Source organism: Chiloscyllium punctatum, chromosome 16, assembly GCF_047496795.1.
Source record: "Chiloscyllium punctatum isolate Juve2018m chromosome 16, sChiPun1.3, whole genome shotgun sequence".
Classification (NCBI taxonomy): Eukaryota; Metazoa; Chordata; class Chondrichthyes; order Orectolobiformes; family Hemiscylliidae; genus Chiloscyllium; species Chiloscyllium punctatum.
This window is the reverse complement of record NC_092754.1, coordinates 5,830,046-5,846,549: the sequence shown is the minus strand read 5'-3', so window position 1 is coordinate 5,846,549 and position 16,504 is coordinate 5,830,046. Positions and strand designations below refer to the sequence as shown.

The 16,504-nt window shown below is 42.8% G+C and overlaps 1 protein-coding gene across 1 annotated transcript in view; it reads left to right on the top strand.

The window, feature by feature from the left end:
* Positions 1–13,031, top strand: part of nmnat1 (nicotinamide nucleotide adenylyltransferase 1) — a 48,896-nt gene extending 35,865 nt beyond the window's left edge. Inside the window, exons 8-10 of the mRNA XM_072586872.1 lie at positions 3,822–4,000; positions 10,753–10,854; positions 12,653–13,031. Of these exons, the coding sequence (XP_072442973.1) occupies positions 3,822–4,000; positions 10,753–10,854; positions 12,653–12,712 (341 nt within the window). The 3' untranslated portion in view covers positions 12,713–13,031. The remainder of the gene's footprint in view (positions 1–3,821; positions 4,001–10,752; positions 10,855–12,652) is intronic.
* The last annotated feature ends 3,473 nt before the right edge of the window (positions 13,032–16,504 follow it).

Here is a 16,504-nt window from a genome sequence, read left to right as displayed (position 1 = left end):
CTTTGCACGGAGTTGGGTAATGTTTCTTTTCAACAGGAGAGGTAAGTGTCTTTCCTTTTGTCTGGAAATGGGGATTTGGTGGTTTGTAAATGCTTTCTGCTGCTCCTTTCTCTTACAAACAGGAGAATGGTAACTAATAATGAAATTGGGATGTTTCAACTAATCTGCTAAAGAGAACTTGGAGTAAAAATTTTAAAGAGCAATTAATTTTTAAATTTTGGTCTTGAGCTCAAGTAAATGGACGATGATAATTTTGAAAGTGTTTTGATTCACTCTGCCCCTGTGGTATGTGGATTACGTGGATATCTAATTTGTAAGTTAATTGATGGGTCATTGGCTGGGTCAGCATTTATTGTTCATCCCCAGTTACACTGGGGAAGGTGGTGGTGATCTCCCTTTTTGAACCACTGCAGTTCTCAGTGTGCAGGCACATCTCCAATGCTGTTAGGGAGGGATTTCCCTGGAATTTGACCCAACCACACTGAAAGAATGATGATTTTTCCCAGTCAGGATGATGAGTGATTAAGGGAATTTCTCATGTGTCTGCTGCTCTTGTCTTTCTAAATAGCAAAGGTCATGAATTTGATTGGTGCTGTTTACAATGCCTTGGTGATTTGCAATAGTGCCCCTTGTAAATGGTACACACTGCTACCACTGAGCATTGGTAGGGAGGATACTAGGTATTTTGAAGGCATTAGATGATTAGATGCTGGAAACTTTTTCCTGGATGGTGTCAAGCTCTTTGAGTGTTTTTGGAGCTAAAGCCATCCAGGCAAACGGGGACTATCCCATCACATTCCTGATTTGTATCTTGTCGATGGTGAACAGGCTTTTGGGAGTCAGAAGGTGAGTTGCTCATGGTAAAATGGCATGAATGCTACATGCCACTTATCAGCCCAAACCTGGATTTGGCCAGGACTTGCTGCATTTGGACATGGACTGCTTCAGTATCTGAGGAGTTGTGAATGGTGCTGAACATTGTGCAATCATTGGTGAACATCCACACTTCTGACCTTAATTTGGAGGGAAGGTCATTGAAGAAGCAGCTGAAGATGGTCAGGCCTCAGGCACTACCCTGAGGACCCACTGCAGAGATGTCCTGCAGCTAAGGCAACAACAACCATCTTTCTTTGTATCAGGTCTTACTCCAACCAGGGGAGGGGTTTACTATGATTCTGTATTAATTGGAATCAGGTGGATATTATTGTCCAAGAGCACCTTGATTGGGATTGTTAGTCTGGGCCAATCAGGGACCCCTGGCTGACAGGGGATTCAGAGGGGCTCCTGACTTTAGGGACTGACTCTGAGTTGGCTGGCCACAGCCCCTGTACTGTGCACATGTAAGTAAAGGGTCACTTGATGATAGGATACCACCCTCTGTGTGGTTATTTCAGATTCCTAGTGAATCTGGTTTTGCAAGGGCTACTTAATGCCTCATTAGGTGAAATGATGTTTTTATGTCAGAGACAATTGCTCTCACTTCTTTGCTTGAGTTCGGCTCTTATGTCAATGTTGAGACCAAAGCTGTAATGTGGTCAGGAGCAGACAATCCAATCTGTGATCCCACAAGCTGATTATTGGTGAACAGATGCTGCTTCACAGCCTTGTCAGTGACATCTTTTGCAGATGATCAAGAGTTGACCAATGGGATGGTAATTGGCCAGATATCTCCTGTTTTTTTGTGTACAGAACATACCTGGATAATTTTCCACATTGTCTGCAGAGGCTAATATTGTAGCTGGACTGTAACAATTTGGTGAGGGATACAGCTATTTCTGGAGTACAAGTCTTCAGTACTGTTGCCTAAGTATTGTCAGGGCCCATAGCCTTCACTGTATCCAATATCTTCAGCTATTCTCTGATATCACGTAGCATGAATCAAGCTTGCTGAAGTTTGGCATCTCTGATGCTGGGGATGTCAGAGAGTGACCAAGATAGGTTATTCACTTGGCATGTCTGGCTTGAAGATGCTTCAGCCTTGAGTGTTGCACTAGGCTTCCCCAACACTAAGAGTTCTAGATACAACAGTGCCCTGGTTGGTGGTACATGGAGTGAGTCACATCAATTATTTGGGGAGTCCTAAAAAGATGAGATTATTCTTAAAAGAAAAAAATTAAATTTCATAGAGACATTCAAAATTGTGTATAGCTTTTGTAGAGAATGCAAGGGGAAAGAGTTCCAAGTGGTAGAAGGACTGGTAGCCAGGTAATACAGTTCAAGGGTAACTCATAAAAGTACCAGCAGCAACCGCAGTTGGGCAGTAGTGTGGGGGGTAAAAAAATAAGAAAAAAAATAAACAGGAGTGTCAGACATCCTGGTCACTCTGAGAGCTGGTTCTGTGGGGACTGGATTAAAGTCAAGGTCTCTCCACGTATAAATGAAGGGTGAGTGGATATTGGTCTCTGTGGGGTTATTTCACAGTTGATAATCTTTCACACCCTTGTTTATCAAGAGTATCTCTATTTCCCCCTTACAAATATACATGGTCTGGTCTCTGCTTTTGAGGAAGAGTTTCAAAAACTTATGACTCCATGAGAAAACATTTCTCCTCATCTCTCTAAGATAAAAAAGAAACAACCAGCAACAGTAACCTAGAGTGGCCCAGTTAATCACACTCCTGCTTCTTATCTGGAAGGCTGCAGGTTTCAGTCCCACTCGAGGATGTTGGTGGGAGTGTGAGCAAGCTTGCAGTGGTCCCCAGTCGAGATAACTATAGAGTGTGGTGGCAGGATGGCTATCAGGCCAACCCAATAAAATGGTGCTCAATGATATTGGTCAATTGTGGTGATCCCATATCCTATAGATTAAAGACTGAAAGAGGAGGTAAAGGAGTTACTATAGATAACACAATGGAATGATACTTTACACAGCAGGTTATCATAGTCTACGATTTGATGCTTGGAAGAGCAAAGAGAAGCAGATTCAATAGTAAAGGAAATTGGAGAAATCAATGAAAAGAGAAAGAAATGACTAGAGGAGGAGAAAGAGGTTAATTTGATAGTCCTACAAAAATGGTAGAGGCATCATATCTTCTCTATACCATATCATTCTATGAATGAAAGGACTCTTGATAAAATGTTTCATTGTAAGGCTATTAACTTTTTGTTGCTGTGATGTATTTGTGTTATCCATTAGTCTTCAAATGCCAAGAGGCATGGAGTGTTCTTTATTTGTATGTTCAGTTTTCTGACCTTGCTGTGTTGACTTGTTCTCGGTGTGCTTTTCCTGTGGTAATTTTCTGTTTACTTCTATAAGGTTGAGTCAGTATCCTCCAGCTATTAGGCTGCAGTAGGCATCACAGCCTTTTCACATACCTGCCCTCTCCTGCCCTTTGTACAGGTATAGTTTTTGAAAATCTCTGGATGGTGGGGATTCAGAACTCAGTTTGCTTCCTCAGTTTAAAAGGAAGCCAATTGCATACAAAATGTATGGGAGGTCCTGGTCATTGAGTGTGTAATCTAAAGGACCAGGCTAATGCTCTGGGTCGGCTAGGGAGGGAATGAGCTTAAATCCCACCAAAGCAGTTGGTGGAGTTTAAATTCAATCATTAAATTAACATTTACAACATGAAAGTTCCAGTAATGGGGGTCCATGAAACTATTGTCAATTGTTGTCAAAGGTACAGTAGTTCACTAATGTCCTTTAGGGAAGGAAATCTGCCATCTTTACTTGTGACTCCAGACCTACAGCAATGTGGTAGACACTTAACCAGCCTCTGAAATGGCCAAGTTCAAATGGTCAATGAATGTTATCCCTGATAGTTACTATCAGAACCCATGAAAGAAATTTTTAAAAAATAACAGTTTTTGTTCTTTTGGTAGATATTGACTTTGCAACTCGTAAAGTTGCCAATCTGCTGAGTCCTCAGAAGATTATTGAACAGAAAGGAGATTCCTTCATTATCAAAACCATAAGCACATTCAGAAACTATGAAGTCCAGTTTACTGTGGGGGAAGAATTTGAAGAAAATACAAAAGGTTTAGATAATCGTAAATGTCAGGTAAGAAAGAAATCAACAGAATATTCATAATAATCAGTCACAATTTTACAGAATAGTGGAGCAAATTTGAAAGGCTGGATAGCCTACTACTGGCTTTTGGTCTTATGTCCTAAACTGTCTGCTGGGGAGATTGTGGACCTGTGACAATAGGAGCTAAATGACCAGATCAAATCAGCAAATACTGGAGAAACTCAACAGGTCTGGCAGCATCCGTAGGGAGATAAATAGAGTTAATTTTTTAAGTGCAGTATGGCTCTTACTTATAACAGAAGTGAAATGACATTAGTTGGAGAAAATAAACAGGCATTAAATCTTGTTTTTGCTTTCTGTCTATGTCCAAGAGAATGGAAATATGGAAAAGGTCCATCGTGCTCCCTGGGATCAGTGGTTGTACTTGTAATGACAACTGAGCTGTCTGAAGCACTGCAGATTAATTCCAGTAACTTCACGTAGAGTTACTGTAGCGATTGGAACTGGGGCCAGGTGCATCTCATTGACTACAAGATCCCTGATTGGGGTTGTTAACATGGGCCAATCAGGGAGCCCTGGCTGACAGTATAAACAGGTGATTCAGAGAGTCTCCTCACTCTAGGGACTGGATTTGAGCTGGCTGGTCAGACCCCGTGTATAATGTAGGTGTAAATAAAGGGTGACTTGGTGACAGGATACCAGCCTCTGTGCAGTTATTATAATTACATTGCGATATACAAGGTTGAGCTTGCTTTGATTTAGATACTGTGAGCAGAGCCATTTCCCAATGTCACGTACTTGGCTTTGGGGAAAGTCAGTCCATTCACCTGGTGTTTTGGTTGCTAAGAGCTGGATGTCACCTGCAGTCAGGGAGACTGGCTCCTTTTGGTTCTCCTGAAGTGCGTTAGCTCAGTGTTATTGGAGATGAAAATTCTGCCCATTCAGTCTGAGTGATTGGTAACAGGTACACTGAGGATTCTAGTTAACTTTACCTTTCCACTGTTCATAAACCTCACATGATAATTCAGAGATGAGCCTTGCTGTGTCATCACATACAAGCATATCACACAGCAGAAACACTACAGCACAATAATAGTTTGACCCATCATACTGGTGCTAGCTCAAAACAGTAGCAATCTTCCCTTTTCCCACTAAAAATAAAGATCTTGCATCTGCATGAACGTCCTGACAGCCTCTTACTGTCATAATTTCCTTTGTGTACATTTACAAAGGAAGCTATGTAAGCAAACATATTATAATTGCTGTAAAAACTCAGCAGATCGATAGCATCTGTGCAGAGAAGTCACAGTTAATGTTTCAGGTCACTATTCTGAGGAAGGGGTCCCTTGACTTGAAACGTTAACTCTGACTTCTCTTCACAGATGCTGCCAGACTTGTTGGACTTTTCCAGCAATTTCTATTTCTGTTTCTGATTTACAGCATCTGCACTTCTTTCAGTTTTTGCATTGTAATTACACTCTGCAATACATGAGCAGCATCAGCAACATTCACTGGACGGATGATAATACAAAGAGAAAGAAAAACAAGAATTTGAAATTTACTTGTGCTCTGTGTTTCACCTGAAGAATAATACACAATCATTGAAAGCTTGGCTAACAATTTTAAGATTGCTTTCATCAACTTGTTGACATGGGCAGTCCAAGACTTGAACTCAGACTGTCTGTTATTACACACCCCTGGAGCAAGTGGGATTTCAAATGCAGGGTATGGGCACAATGAATGTAGTACAACAACCTTTAAGATGTCAATTTTACTGCTCCTCGGATGCTGCCTGAACTGCTCTGCTCTTCCAGCACCACTAATCCAGAATCTGGTTTCCAGCATCTGCCGTCATTGTTTTTACCTTTAAGACATTTTCAGTCAACCCATTCAGAGATGTTACCTGGAGTAGGTGGAACTTGAACCCAGGTGCCCTTGGCTCAGAGGTAGGGACACTGCCACTTTGCCACAAGAGCCCCAAAGAACTTAGTCGGCATGGACGGGTTGGACCGAAGGGTCTGTTTCTATGCTGTGCATCTCTATGACTCTATAATACCCTTTAATTATAAGCTGCTTTCAACACACCCTGTGGAAGAGCTACAGTGCCACCAGAAGAAGGAAGGTGTAACTGCAACATGATAAGTTCACAAAGGAAATGTCTGAACCAACACAATTATTTTGGGAATGTGAACAGAACAGAGTATACTGATTTTAGAATGGGGGTCTGAGTTACATCTATAATGTCAGTATAAATCATGTAAAGGATTATTTCTGTCATCTGGCATATCATTAAAAAGGGGATAGTGACTCTTAACTGCCCTCTGGGATTGGAAGTAAATGTTGGCCCAGCCAGCAATGCTCTCATCCCATGAATTAATTAAATAAAATTATATTTTTACTGGATTATCATTAGAACATAGAACATAAAATGTTACAGTGCAGTACAGGCCCTTCGGCCCTCGATGTTGCACTGACCTGTGAAAATAATCTGATGCCCGTTCCATTATTATCCATATGGATGTCCAATTGCCAGTTAAATGGCTTTAAAGTCAGTGAGTCTACTACTGTTGCAGGCAGGCCATTTCATGCCCCTACTATTCTCTGAGTTAAAAAATCTATCCCTGATATCTGTCCTATATCTATCACCCCTCAATTTAAAGCTATGTCCGCTCGTGTTAGCCATCACCATCCAAGGAAAAAGGCTCTCACTGTCCACCCTATCTAACTCACTGATTATCCTATATAACTCAATTAAGTCACCTCTTAATTTTTCCCCTCTAACAAAAACAGCCTCAGTTCCCTCAGCCTTTCCTCCTAGTACCTCCCTTCCATACCAGGCAACATCCTAGTAAATCTCCACTGAACCCTTGCCAAAGCTTCCACATCCTTCCTATAATGCGGTGACCAGAACTATACACAATACTCCAGGTGTGGCCGCACCACTGTCTTGTACAGCTGAAGTATGACCTTGTGGCTCCAAAACTCAATCCCCTACCAATAAATGCCAATGGACTCTATGCCTTCTTAGCAACCCTATCAACCTGGGTGCCAACTTTCAGGGATTTACGCATCTGGACACTGAGATCTCTCATTTCATCTACACTGCCAAGAATTTTACCATTAGCCCAGGACTCTGCATTCCTGTTATTTCTTCCAAAGTGAACTACCTCACACATTTCCGCATTAAACTCCATTTGCCACTTCTCAGCCCAGCACTGCATCTTATCTATGTCCCTCTGTAACCCACAACATCCTTTGGCACTATCCACAACTCTGCCTACCTTAGTTTCAACCACAAATTTACTAATCCATCCTTCTACGCCCACATCCAGATCATTTATAAAAATGACAAACAGCTGTGGCTCCAAAACAGATTCTTGCGGCATACCACTGGTAACTGAGCTCCAGGATGAACATGTCCCATCAACCACCACCCTCTGTCTTCTTTCAGCTAGCCAATTTCTGATCCATACCACTAAATCACCTTCAATCCCGAAACTATGTACTTTGTGCAATAGCCTACCATGTGGAACCTTATCAAATGCCTTACTGAAGTCCATATACAGTACATCAACCACTTTACCTTCATCCACCTGTTTTGTCACCTTTTCGAAGAACTCAGTAAGGTTAGTGAGGCATAATCTACCCTTCACAAAACCGTATTGACTATCCCTAATCAAATTATTCCTTTCCAGATGATTATAAATCCTACCTCTTATAACCTTTTCCAACATCTTACTCACAACTGAAGTAAGGTTCACTGACCTATAATTACCAGGGTCCTTCTTAAACAAGGGAACAACATTTGCTATCCTCCAGTCTTTTGGCACTACTCCTGTCGACAATGATGACATAAAGATTGAAGCCAAAGGTTCTGTAATCTCCTTCCTGGCTTCCCAGAGAATCTAAGGATAAAACCCATCTGGCCCAGGAATCCTATCTATTTTCAGATTTTCCAAAATTGTTAAAATCTCCTCTTTGTCAACCTCAATCCCATCTAATCCTGTCGCCTGTATCTCTGTATTCTCACTAACATTGCCTCTTTCCAATGGGAACTTAAAAATATGTTGCTGGAAAAGCGCAGCAGGTCAGGCAGCATCAAAGGAACAGGAGAATCGACGTTTTGGGCATAAGCCCTTCTTCAGGAATGAGGAAGGGCTTATGCCCGAAATGTCGATTCCCCTGTTCCTTTGATGCTGCCTGACGTGCTGCGCTTTTCCAGCAACACATTTTTAAGCTCTGATCTCCAGCATCTGCAGTCCTTACTTCCTCCTTTTCCAATGGGAATACTGACAAAAAATATTAGATTAGATTACTTACAGGGTGGAAACAGGTCCTTTAGCCCACACCGACCCTCCAAAGAGCAACCCATCCAGACCCATTCCCCTTCACCTAACACTATGGACAATTTAGCATTGCCAATTCACCTAACATGCACATTTTTGTACTGTGGGAGGAAACCGGAGCACCTGGAGGAAACCCACGCAGACACGGGGAGAATGTGCAAACTCCACACAGACAGTTGCTTGAGGCGGGAATTGAACCCGGGTCTCTGGCGCTGTGATGCAGCAGTGCTAACCACTGTGCCACCGTGCCGCCATTGAGTGCTTCCCCTATTTCCTTGGATTCCACACACAACTTCCCACTACTATGCATGATGTAACTATAGAAGGCCTTAGGGTTTTCCTTGATCCTATCTGTCAATGACTACTCATGTCCCCTCCTGGCTCTTCTTAGCCCTCTCTTTAGATCTTTTCTGGCTAACTTATAACACTCAAGCCCCCTATCTGAGCCTCCACACCTCATCCTCACATAAGTCTTCTTCCTCTTGACAACAGCTTCAACTTCTTTAATAAACCATGGCTCCCTCTCTCGATAATTACCTCCCTGCCTGATAGGTATATAGTTATCAAGGACCTGCAGTATCTGTTCCTTGAATGAGCTCCATGAGCTCATAGAAGAATAAAGGAAGCGGTTAGGAGCTATATTTCAAACAAACCCATTAGAATGGAATGTTTTATCACCAGTGTTCATAGAAAACAGACTATTACAACATTTAACACATTCAACACTTCTCCCAAGGGAGCATCAGTTCCTGGTTAGACCTTAACCTTGTGTGATCAAGTAAAAGGGATAATAACAAGTTCGCTCTTTGTTTTAAACTCACAGTTTTATTTCCACTGAAGTCAACTGAATTAAAAATTCAGAAGTCACACGACACCAGGTTGTATTCCAACAGGTTTATTTGAAATCATAAGCTTTCGGAGGGCTGTTCCTTCGTCAGGTGACTTCTGACTTTGTCCACCTCAGTCCAACACCGGCACCTCCCTTTCAGAATTAAAAATTGCAAATGATGTAAAATGCGTTCACGATTTGCCATCATTAAGGAACAATATAAACTTCACAAAACGACACATACTCAAAATGACCACCCATTCTCCACCCTGTGTACAATTATTTTGGGATAGAATGCTATCTTTTTCATATTCTTTTCTTCAAATGCTTCTTACTCTGTGTTAAATGTTGTAACAACCTCTACATCAATGACCAAACAAAACATTCCAATCTCATAAGTTTGTGTAAAAAAATGATTTTCTATCTTTATTTTCCCAGTGATAGCCCAGAAGAAATACCCCCTTAATGATTTGCCAAACAATGAAAGCAGTCCTTCACTCCATAACTCTTTACCATATTGCCACAGAAAGCCATGGAGGCCAGGCCGTTGAATACATTTTAAAACAGAGATAGATAAGTTCTTAATTACCAAAGGGATCAAAGGTTCCAGGGAGAAAGCAGGAAAATGGGACTGAAAAGTCTATCAGCCAGGACTGAATGGTGAGCAGACTCAATGGGCCAAATGGCCTAACATCTGCTCCTAGATCTTAATGGTTGTATGGTCTTATTTAGCCACACCACCTCCCTAGGTTTCAGCTTGTGTTTCAGACAGAAATTTTGCTATAGACGTTTGTAGGATCAAGTCCACTCTAGATATTTAGGTTTGATGGTCTGGGCTAAGGAAGTGCTACATTATTCAAGGTACTGTTTTTCAGATGAGTTGTTAAAATGAGGCCCTGTCTACTCTCTCAGGTAAACCTAAGATATCCCATGGCATTACGTCAAAGAAGAGTGGGAGAGCTATTGTCCCCGATGGCTGTCTCTCTATCAACGTCACAAAATCAGAGTCAGGCAAGAGTGCTGGAGAGACTTAATAGGTCAGGTAGCATCTGTGCAGAGAGGAACAGTTACGTTTGGAATGCAAGTGACTTTCCTTCAAAGCCCAGAAGTGTCAGCAGTATTTTGCTTTCATTTGAGTGTTTAATTCACTGTCATTCCTCTTCCAGATGTGCTCATGTTGAAAATGTTCTGCTTTCACAGCATTTTGCTTTTATTACAAAGTTAGATTACTTGATTGTAGTAATTGGAATGAGGTTGACTTGGTGGATCTCTTTGAATATGAGATCCCTGATTGGGTCTGTTCACCTGGGCTAATCAGAGAGTCCTGGCTGACAGATATAAACAAGAGTCTCAGAGATTCTCTTCACTCGAGGGACTGGCTCTGAGCTAGCTGGTCAGACTCTATGCACTGTGCACATGTAAATAAAGGATGACTTTGGTGACAGGATACCAGCCTCTGTGCAGTTATTTCACTGGTCAATATCACAGTGCTGTTTTTGGGAGCATACTGTGCACAAGTTGACTGCCACATCCCTAGGATATAACACACTTCAATAGAATCAGGTTTTGAAGATGCTGTACCTCTATGTTGCTGCTTTCTTTTTCAGTCTCTTGTTACATGGGACAACAACAAACTGGTGTGTGTGCAGAAAGGAGAGAAGAAGGATCGAGGATGGACCCATTGGATAGAGGGTGATAAATTATACTTGGTATGTCCTCATGACATTTCAGGATGCCAATAGATCACTTTATAAGTAGGCATTCTCCTGAAGAATTGAATGGTAGTGAGCGATGTGGTTGATATTTGTTCTTCAGTTCATGTTGTGGGGTATGAACCAGCTTGGCTCCTGATGCCTCAAATTCTGCCAATTGAGCTCTCAATCTGGATGTGTACAGTTCCTTTGGTCACTGTACCTTCAGATCCTTGGTCATGGAATTCCCTTTCCATTTCTCTGCCCTCCTTTAAGACAATCCTTGAATCCAACCTCTCAACAAAGCTTTAGAGCTTTTGTCCTCTTAACCCTTTCTGTGTCTTGTGATTGTATACTTCATAAAACTCCTGTGAAGCACCTTAGGACATTTTATCATGTTAAAGGCACTATCTAAATAGAAGTTGTTGTTGTTTCATGACTGGGCTTTCTTTTGTTCTTATTTGTCTCTTTTATTTCCTCTGTTTACCCCCAACTCCCCACAATATTCTGAAATATCAAGTTGAAGTTCAAGTGCTGATGTGTCAGTCTGAGATAAATTCATTTAGTTTAAAATTTCATTCATTCCAAAGCTGTAAAATGTAGTAATTGTTAAAACAAAAGTTTATTATTTTGCTCAAAGTTCAAATTAAGCTGTTTTAACTGTCAAGAGGAAAATGTTGTACACAAAACAAATAGGACTGTGACCTCTAAACAAAATGATAATTTTAAACATATATTGTTGTTTGGATGAGCTCTGCAAAAAGCCATATCTTGCCCAGTTAGATTCCTAATACCAATTACTACTACAGACCTACAGCACTGTTGTTACTGTTGTTACCAAAGGTAGGAATACTGTGGTGAGTAACTCACTACCTGACTCCCTAAAGCCTGTCCGCCATCTACAAGGCCTAAGTCAGGAGTAAATAGAATACTCCCTAATTGCCTGGACAAGTTTAATTCCAAGAACACTCAAAAGGTTTAATAGCATCCAAGAGAAAGCAGTGTGCATAATTGGCACCCCAATCACAAAACTCCACTCCCTCCACCACTGATGGTCAGTAGCAGCAATGTGTACCATCTACAGGATGCACTGCAGAAATTAACCACAGGCAGCATCTTCCAAACCAAAGATATGCAGGCCAGGTGAATTGTCTGGAGTGTTAGGTGTATTAGTCAGCGGTAAATATAGTGGGGTGGGTTTCTCTTCGGAGGGTCGGTGTGGACTTGTTGGGTCGAAGGGCCTGTTTCCACTCTGTAGGGAAAATAATCTAAAATCTAATCTACAGCACATGGACTGCAGGGGTTCAAGAGGGCAGTTCACCACCACCTTCCCAAGGGAAACTTGAGACAGGCAATAAATGCTGGCCCAGCCAGCAGGGCCCACGTCCCACAAATGAATTAAAAACACGCTGCTGTTACTGAAAATTCAAGGTACACTATCCTGCTGCTTACTTTTATGTTGCTTTGAGAGAATTTTTTGTTGTTCAGCTATAGATAATAAATTTTTTAGAAAATAAAATATTGAAAACAAAGACTCAATTAGACTGACGTAAAGTGTTCTAACTCAAACCACTATTGATTGGTCCTTGTATTATAATAAGACCTCTTAGTCCTTAATAGAGAAAGGAAATAGGATTCTAAAATTACAACATTTTAAAATAGCTGCAATTATATTCAAGGTAAAGGGAGAAGAAAGACCTGATTAACCTGACACAATGGTACCGGTTCTAGTCAGAGGATAAAATCACAATCTGAAAAGCTGCGGATTAATAACACTGTTGGTGTCCATAAACCTATATCATTTCTTTCTCTTTAGGAACTCAACTGTGAAAACCAAGTATGCAAACAAGTTTACAAGAAAGTGCCCCCGGCATAGAAACAAGTGAAAAAAAAACAAAAGCGATTCCTATCAATTAAAAGGTGATGAGTTTGATTACATTTTACAACTGCTTTTTTTCAGTTAGGAATCAGTTTACCTGTTATCCATTGGTTTCGAATAACTAGCCCTCTTAGTGTACTGTGATAAAGATACTTTATCATTCCGTGTTATTGAAAAATTGAAATAATTTGTCGTTCTGTTTGGATCTTCTGTAATCAACTTCCGTATTGGGTGGTTACCTGATACTTTGAAATGGTTGTTTGTTGGAAACAAATGCATGTGAGAATCTGATAACCGTAAAGGAATACTAAAGTAATGTGTGAGCTGTGTTCTTCATTTATATAACTCCAAAGTATTCTTTTCTCCTTCACTAACTCTATGGGGTTATAGAGATATCCCTCCTCTGACCCTTTCACTTCCCTCCCATCCCAAAGAGGGAGAGGACATGAGCAGGAGTTTAGCATCTTCTTTTATGTTCATGCAAAACTTGAATGGGGACTCTCTGCTATTGTCATTGGCCTCGTAATCTAAAGGCCCAAGCAAATGTTCTGGGAAACCTGGATTTGAATCACATCTGTAATTAAAAGCCAGCCCAATGTGATCATGTAACTATTACCATAAAAACGCACCTGATTCATGAATGCCCTTCCAGGAAGGAAATCTGCCATCCTTACTTCACCTGTCCTACATTGGATGATCAGAGCTATGATTGGCTTTTCATTGCTCTCTGAAATGACCCATTCAGTTGTGTGAATCTCCTACAAAGCCCAATGATATGAATGAAACTAGACAGATCACCCAGCATTCCCATAGTCATGAGAAACAACAATGACAAACCCAGCTCTGATGATTCTGCAGAGTCCCCCTACCTAAGGAGCTCTAATGACATCAGGTCAAATATGGACAAGGGAAACTTCTGTTGGTTAGCAGAAAATTGGCTGCCCACGTGGCACAGTGGGCCATCAGCTGCCATAGAATTGTATTCAACCACAATCTGAAAACTTAAGGCCCAGTATACTCACTCCACCATTGCCATCAAGCCAGGAGACCCCAGTTTCCAGATGGACTTTGCAGGTGGGACTAGAATAGATTAGGATATCTGGCTGGCATGGACAAGTTGGAACGAAGGGTCTGTTTCCAGGCTGTATTTCTCTATGAAGCGAGAAGATCACATTCCTACTTGGGATTTGAGATCAACCTCATGAGCTACTAAAGCTCCTTGGCTTTGTTCATCATTTTCAAAGCATTTCAATAAAAATCATGGAGTACAATGCATTGACCACTTTTTATTCCTTTGTCCAGCACTACTCTTAGTCACCATTACATTTTACCTTCCTTTGTATTTTGTCCCAAGTCCTTCTGCAATCTCTTTTGATTTAGCTGGTCTCATTAGCTTGGCTTCATCTGAGAATGTTTAATGGATCCAGAACAGTTTTGTAAATTGGAACAGTCAGGCACAACACTAAGCACTGGGCTAGCACTCCACTCAAACACACTCTCCACCAGAACGTACCTTCTCAAATGAATATCTTTTACTTTTCAATCTTCAGCAAGCTGTACCCATTCATGGGATGTGGGGTTCATTGAAAATTGTGTTCAAATTTGATCATAGATTCAGAAAGGAAAGTGGGAAAGAGATAAAGGAGACATTGTGAGTGGGAGTGACTCACGTGATTGAAAAAGTGGAAAGGAAGAAAGATATTCAGGCCACAAGTCATCTGTAATCTTCACCACATCCTCTGTTCCTGGCTCCTTTTCCTTGTAGTGATTGGGACCAGGGCCAGGTGGGTTACTTTGAGTATACATTCAGTAATTGGGGTTGTTAACCTGAGTCAATTAGGGAACCCTGGTTGACAAGGTATAAACACGAGACTTCGGGGATCTGGGGTGGAGGGTGCTGCACGCAGCAGTCCCCTGCAACCGCAGATTGCGGTGGTTCACGGACTCCCAGCCCAACTGCTGGTTCTGTGGCGCTGTGGAGTCCGTGGACCATGTATATATTGGGTGTGGGCGTTTGCACTCCCTTTTTGATTTCCTCAAAAACCTTCTCCTCTGTTTTTGGCTGCACTTCAGTCCCACGCTCCTGATCTTCGGGCACCCGGTACGGAGGAGGGAGGGCAGGTCTGAGGACCTCCTCGTGGGTCTGCTCCTGGGCCTGGCCAAACTGGCCATCAACAGGTCCAGGCAGCGGGCCGTGGAGGGGGTCGTTAGGGCCGACTGCCTGCCCCTCTTCCGGGGTTACGTTAGAGCCCGGGTGTCCTTGGAGAAGGAGCATGCGGTGTCTACCAACACCCTGGAGTCGTTCAGGGAGAGGTGGGCGCCGCAGGGAGTGGAGTGTATTATTTCCCCGTCCAACTCTATTTTGATTTAGTCCCTACCCTCCCCTCCACTGTTTTGATTACACAGCATTGCACTGTGGTTTGAAGGGCAGTGCTTGTCACTGGCCACTTGGGTGTTTTTCCTATCTTCCTGGTGGTGGAAATTGAATAAAGATTTGTGCATTTTGTGTCTTTCACTGTGTCTCACACCTGCACACACACACCATTGGTGCTGGGGAGAAAATAAGCACTACCGCAGTTAGGCGGTAGTGTGGGGGTGTAAAAACATATAAGTATACATGGAAAAAAAGAAAAAAAAGAAGAAAAAAAAATATAAACACGAGACTTCGGGGATCTGGGGTGGAGGGTGCTGCACGCAGCAGTCCCCTGCAACCGCAGATTGCGGTGGTTCACGGACTCCCAGCCCAACTGCTTGTTCTGTGGAGCTGTGGAGTCCGTGGACCATGTATATATTGGGTGTGGGCGTTTGCACTCCCTTTTTGATTTTCTGAAAAACCTCCTTCTCTGTTTTTGGCTGCACTTCAGTCCCACGCTCCTGATCTTCGGGCACCCGGTACGGAGGAGGGAGGGCAGGTCCGAGGACCTCCTCGTGGGTCTGCTCCTGGGCCTGGCCAAACTGGCTATCAACAGGTCCAGGCAGCGGGCCATGCAGGGGGTCGTTAGGGCCGACTGCCTGCCCCTCTTCCGGGGTTACGTTAGAGCCCGGGTGTCCTTGGAGAAGGAGCATGCTGTGCCCACCACCACCCTGAAGTTGTTCAGGGAGAGGTGGGTGCCGCAGGGAATGGAGTGTATTATTTCTCCCTCCAACTCTATTTTGATTTAGTCCCTACCCTCCCCTTCACTGTTTTGATCACACAGCATTTCCCTTTGATGTGAAGGGCAGTGCTTGTCACTGGCCACTCGGGTGTTTTCCTATTTTTCTGGTGGTGGCAACTGAATAAAGATTTGTGCACTTTGTGTCTCTCACTGTGTCTCACACATGCACACACACACCATGGTGCTGGGGAAAAATAAGCACTACCACAGTTAGGCGGTAGTGTGGGGAAAAAAAAAGAAAAAAATATATAAACACGACACTTTGGGGATCTGGGGTGGAGGGTGCTGCACGCAGCAGTCCCCTGCAACCGCAGATTGCGGTGGTTCACGGACTCCCAGCCCAACTGCTTGTTCTGTGGCCCTGTGGAGTCCGTGGACCATGTATATATTGGGTGTGGGCGTTTGCACTCCCTTTTTGATTTCCTTAAAAACCTCCTCCTCTGCTTTTGGTTGCACTTCAGTCCCACGCTCCTGATCTTCGGGCACCCGGTACAGAGGAGGGAGGGCAGGTCCGAAGACCTCCTCGTGGGTCTGCTCCTGGGCCTGGCCAAATTGGCCATCAACAGGTCCAGGCAGCGGGCCGTGGAGGGGGTCGTTAGGGCCGACTGCCTGCCCCTCTTCCGGGGTTACGTTA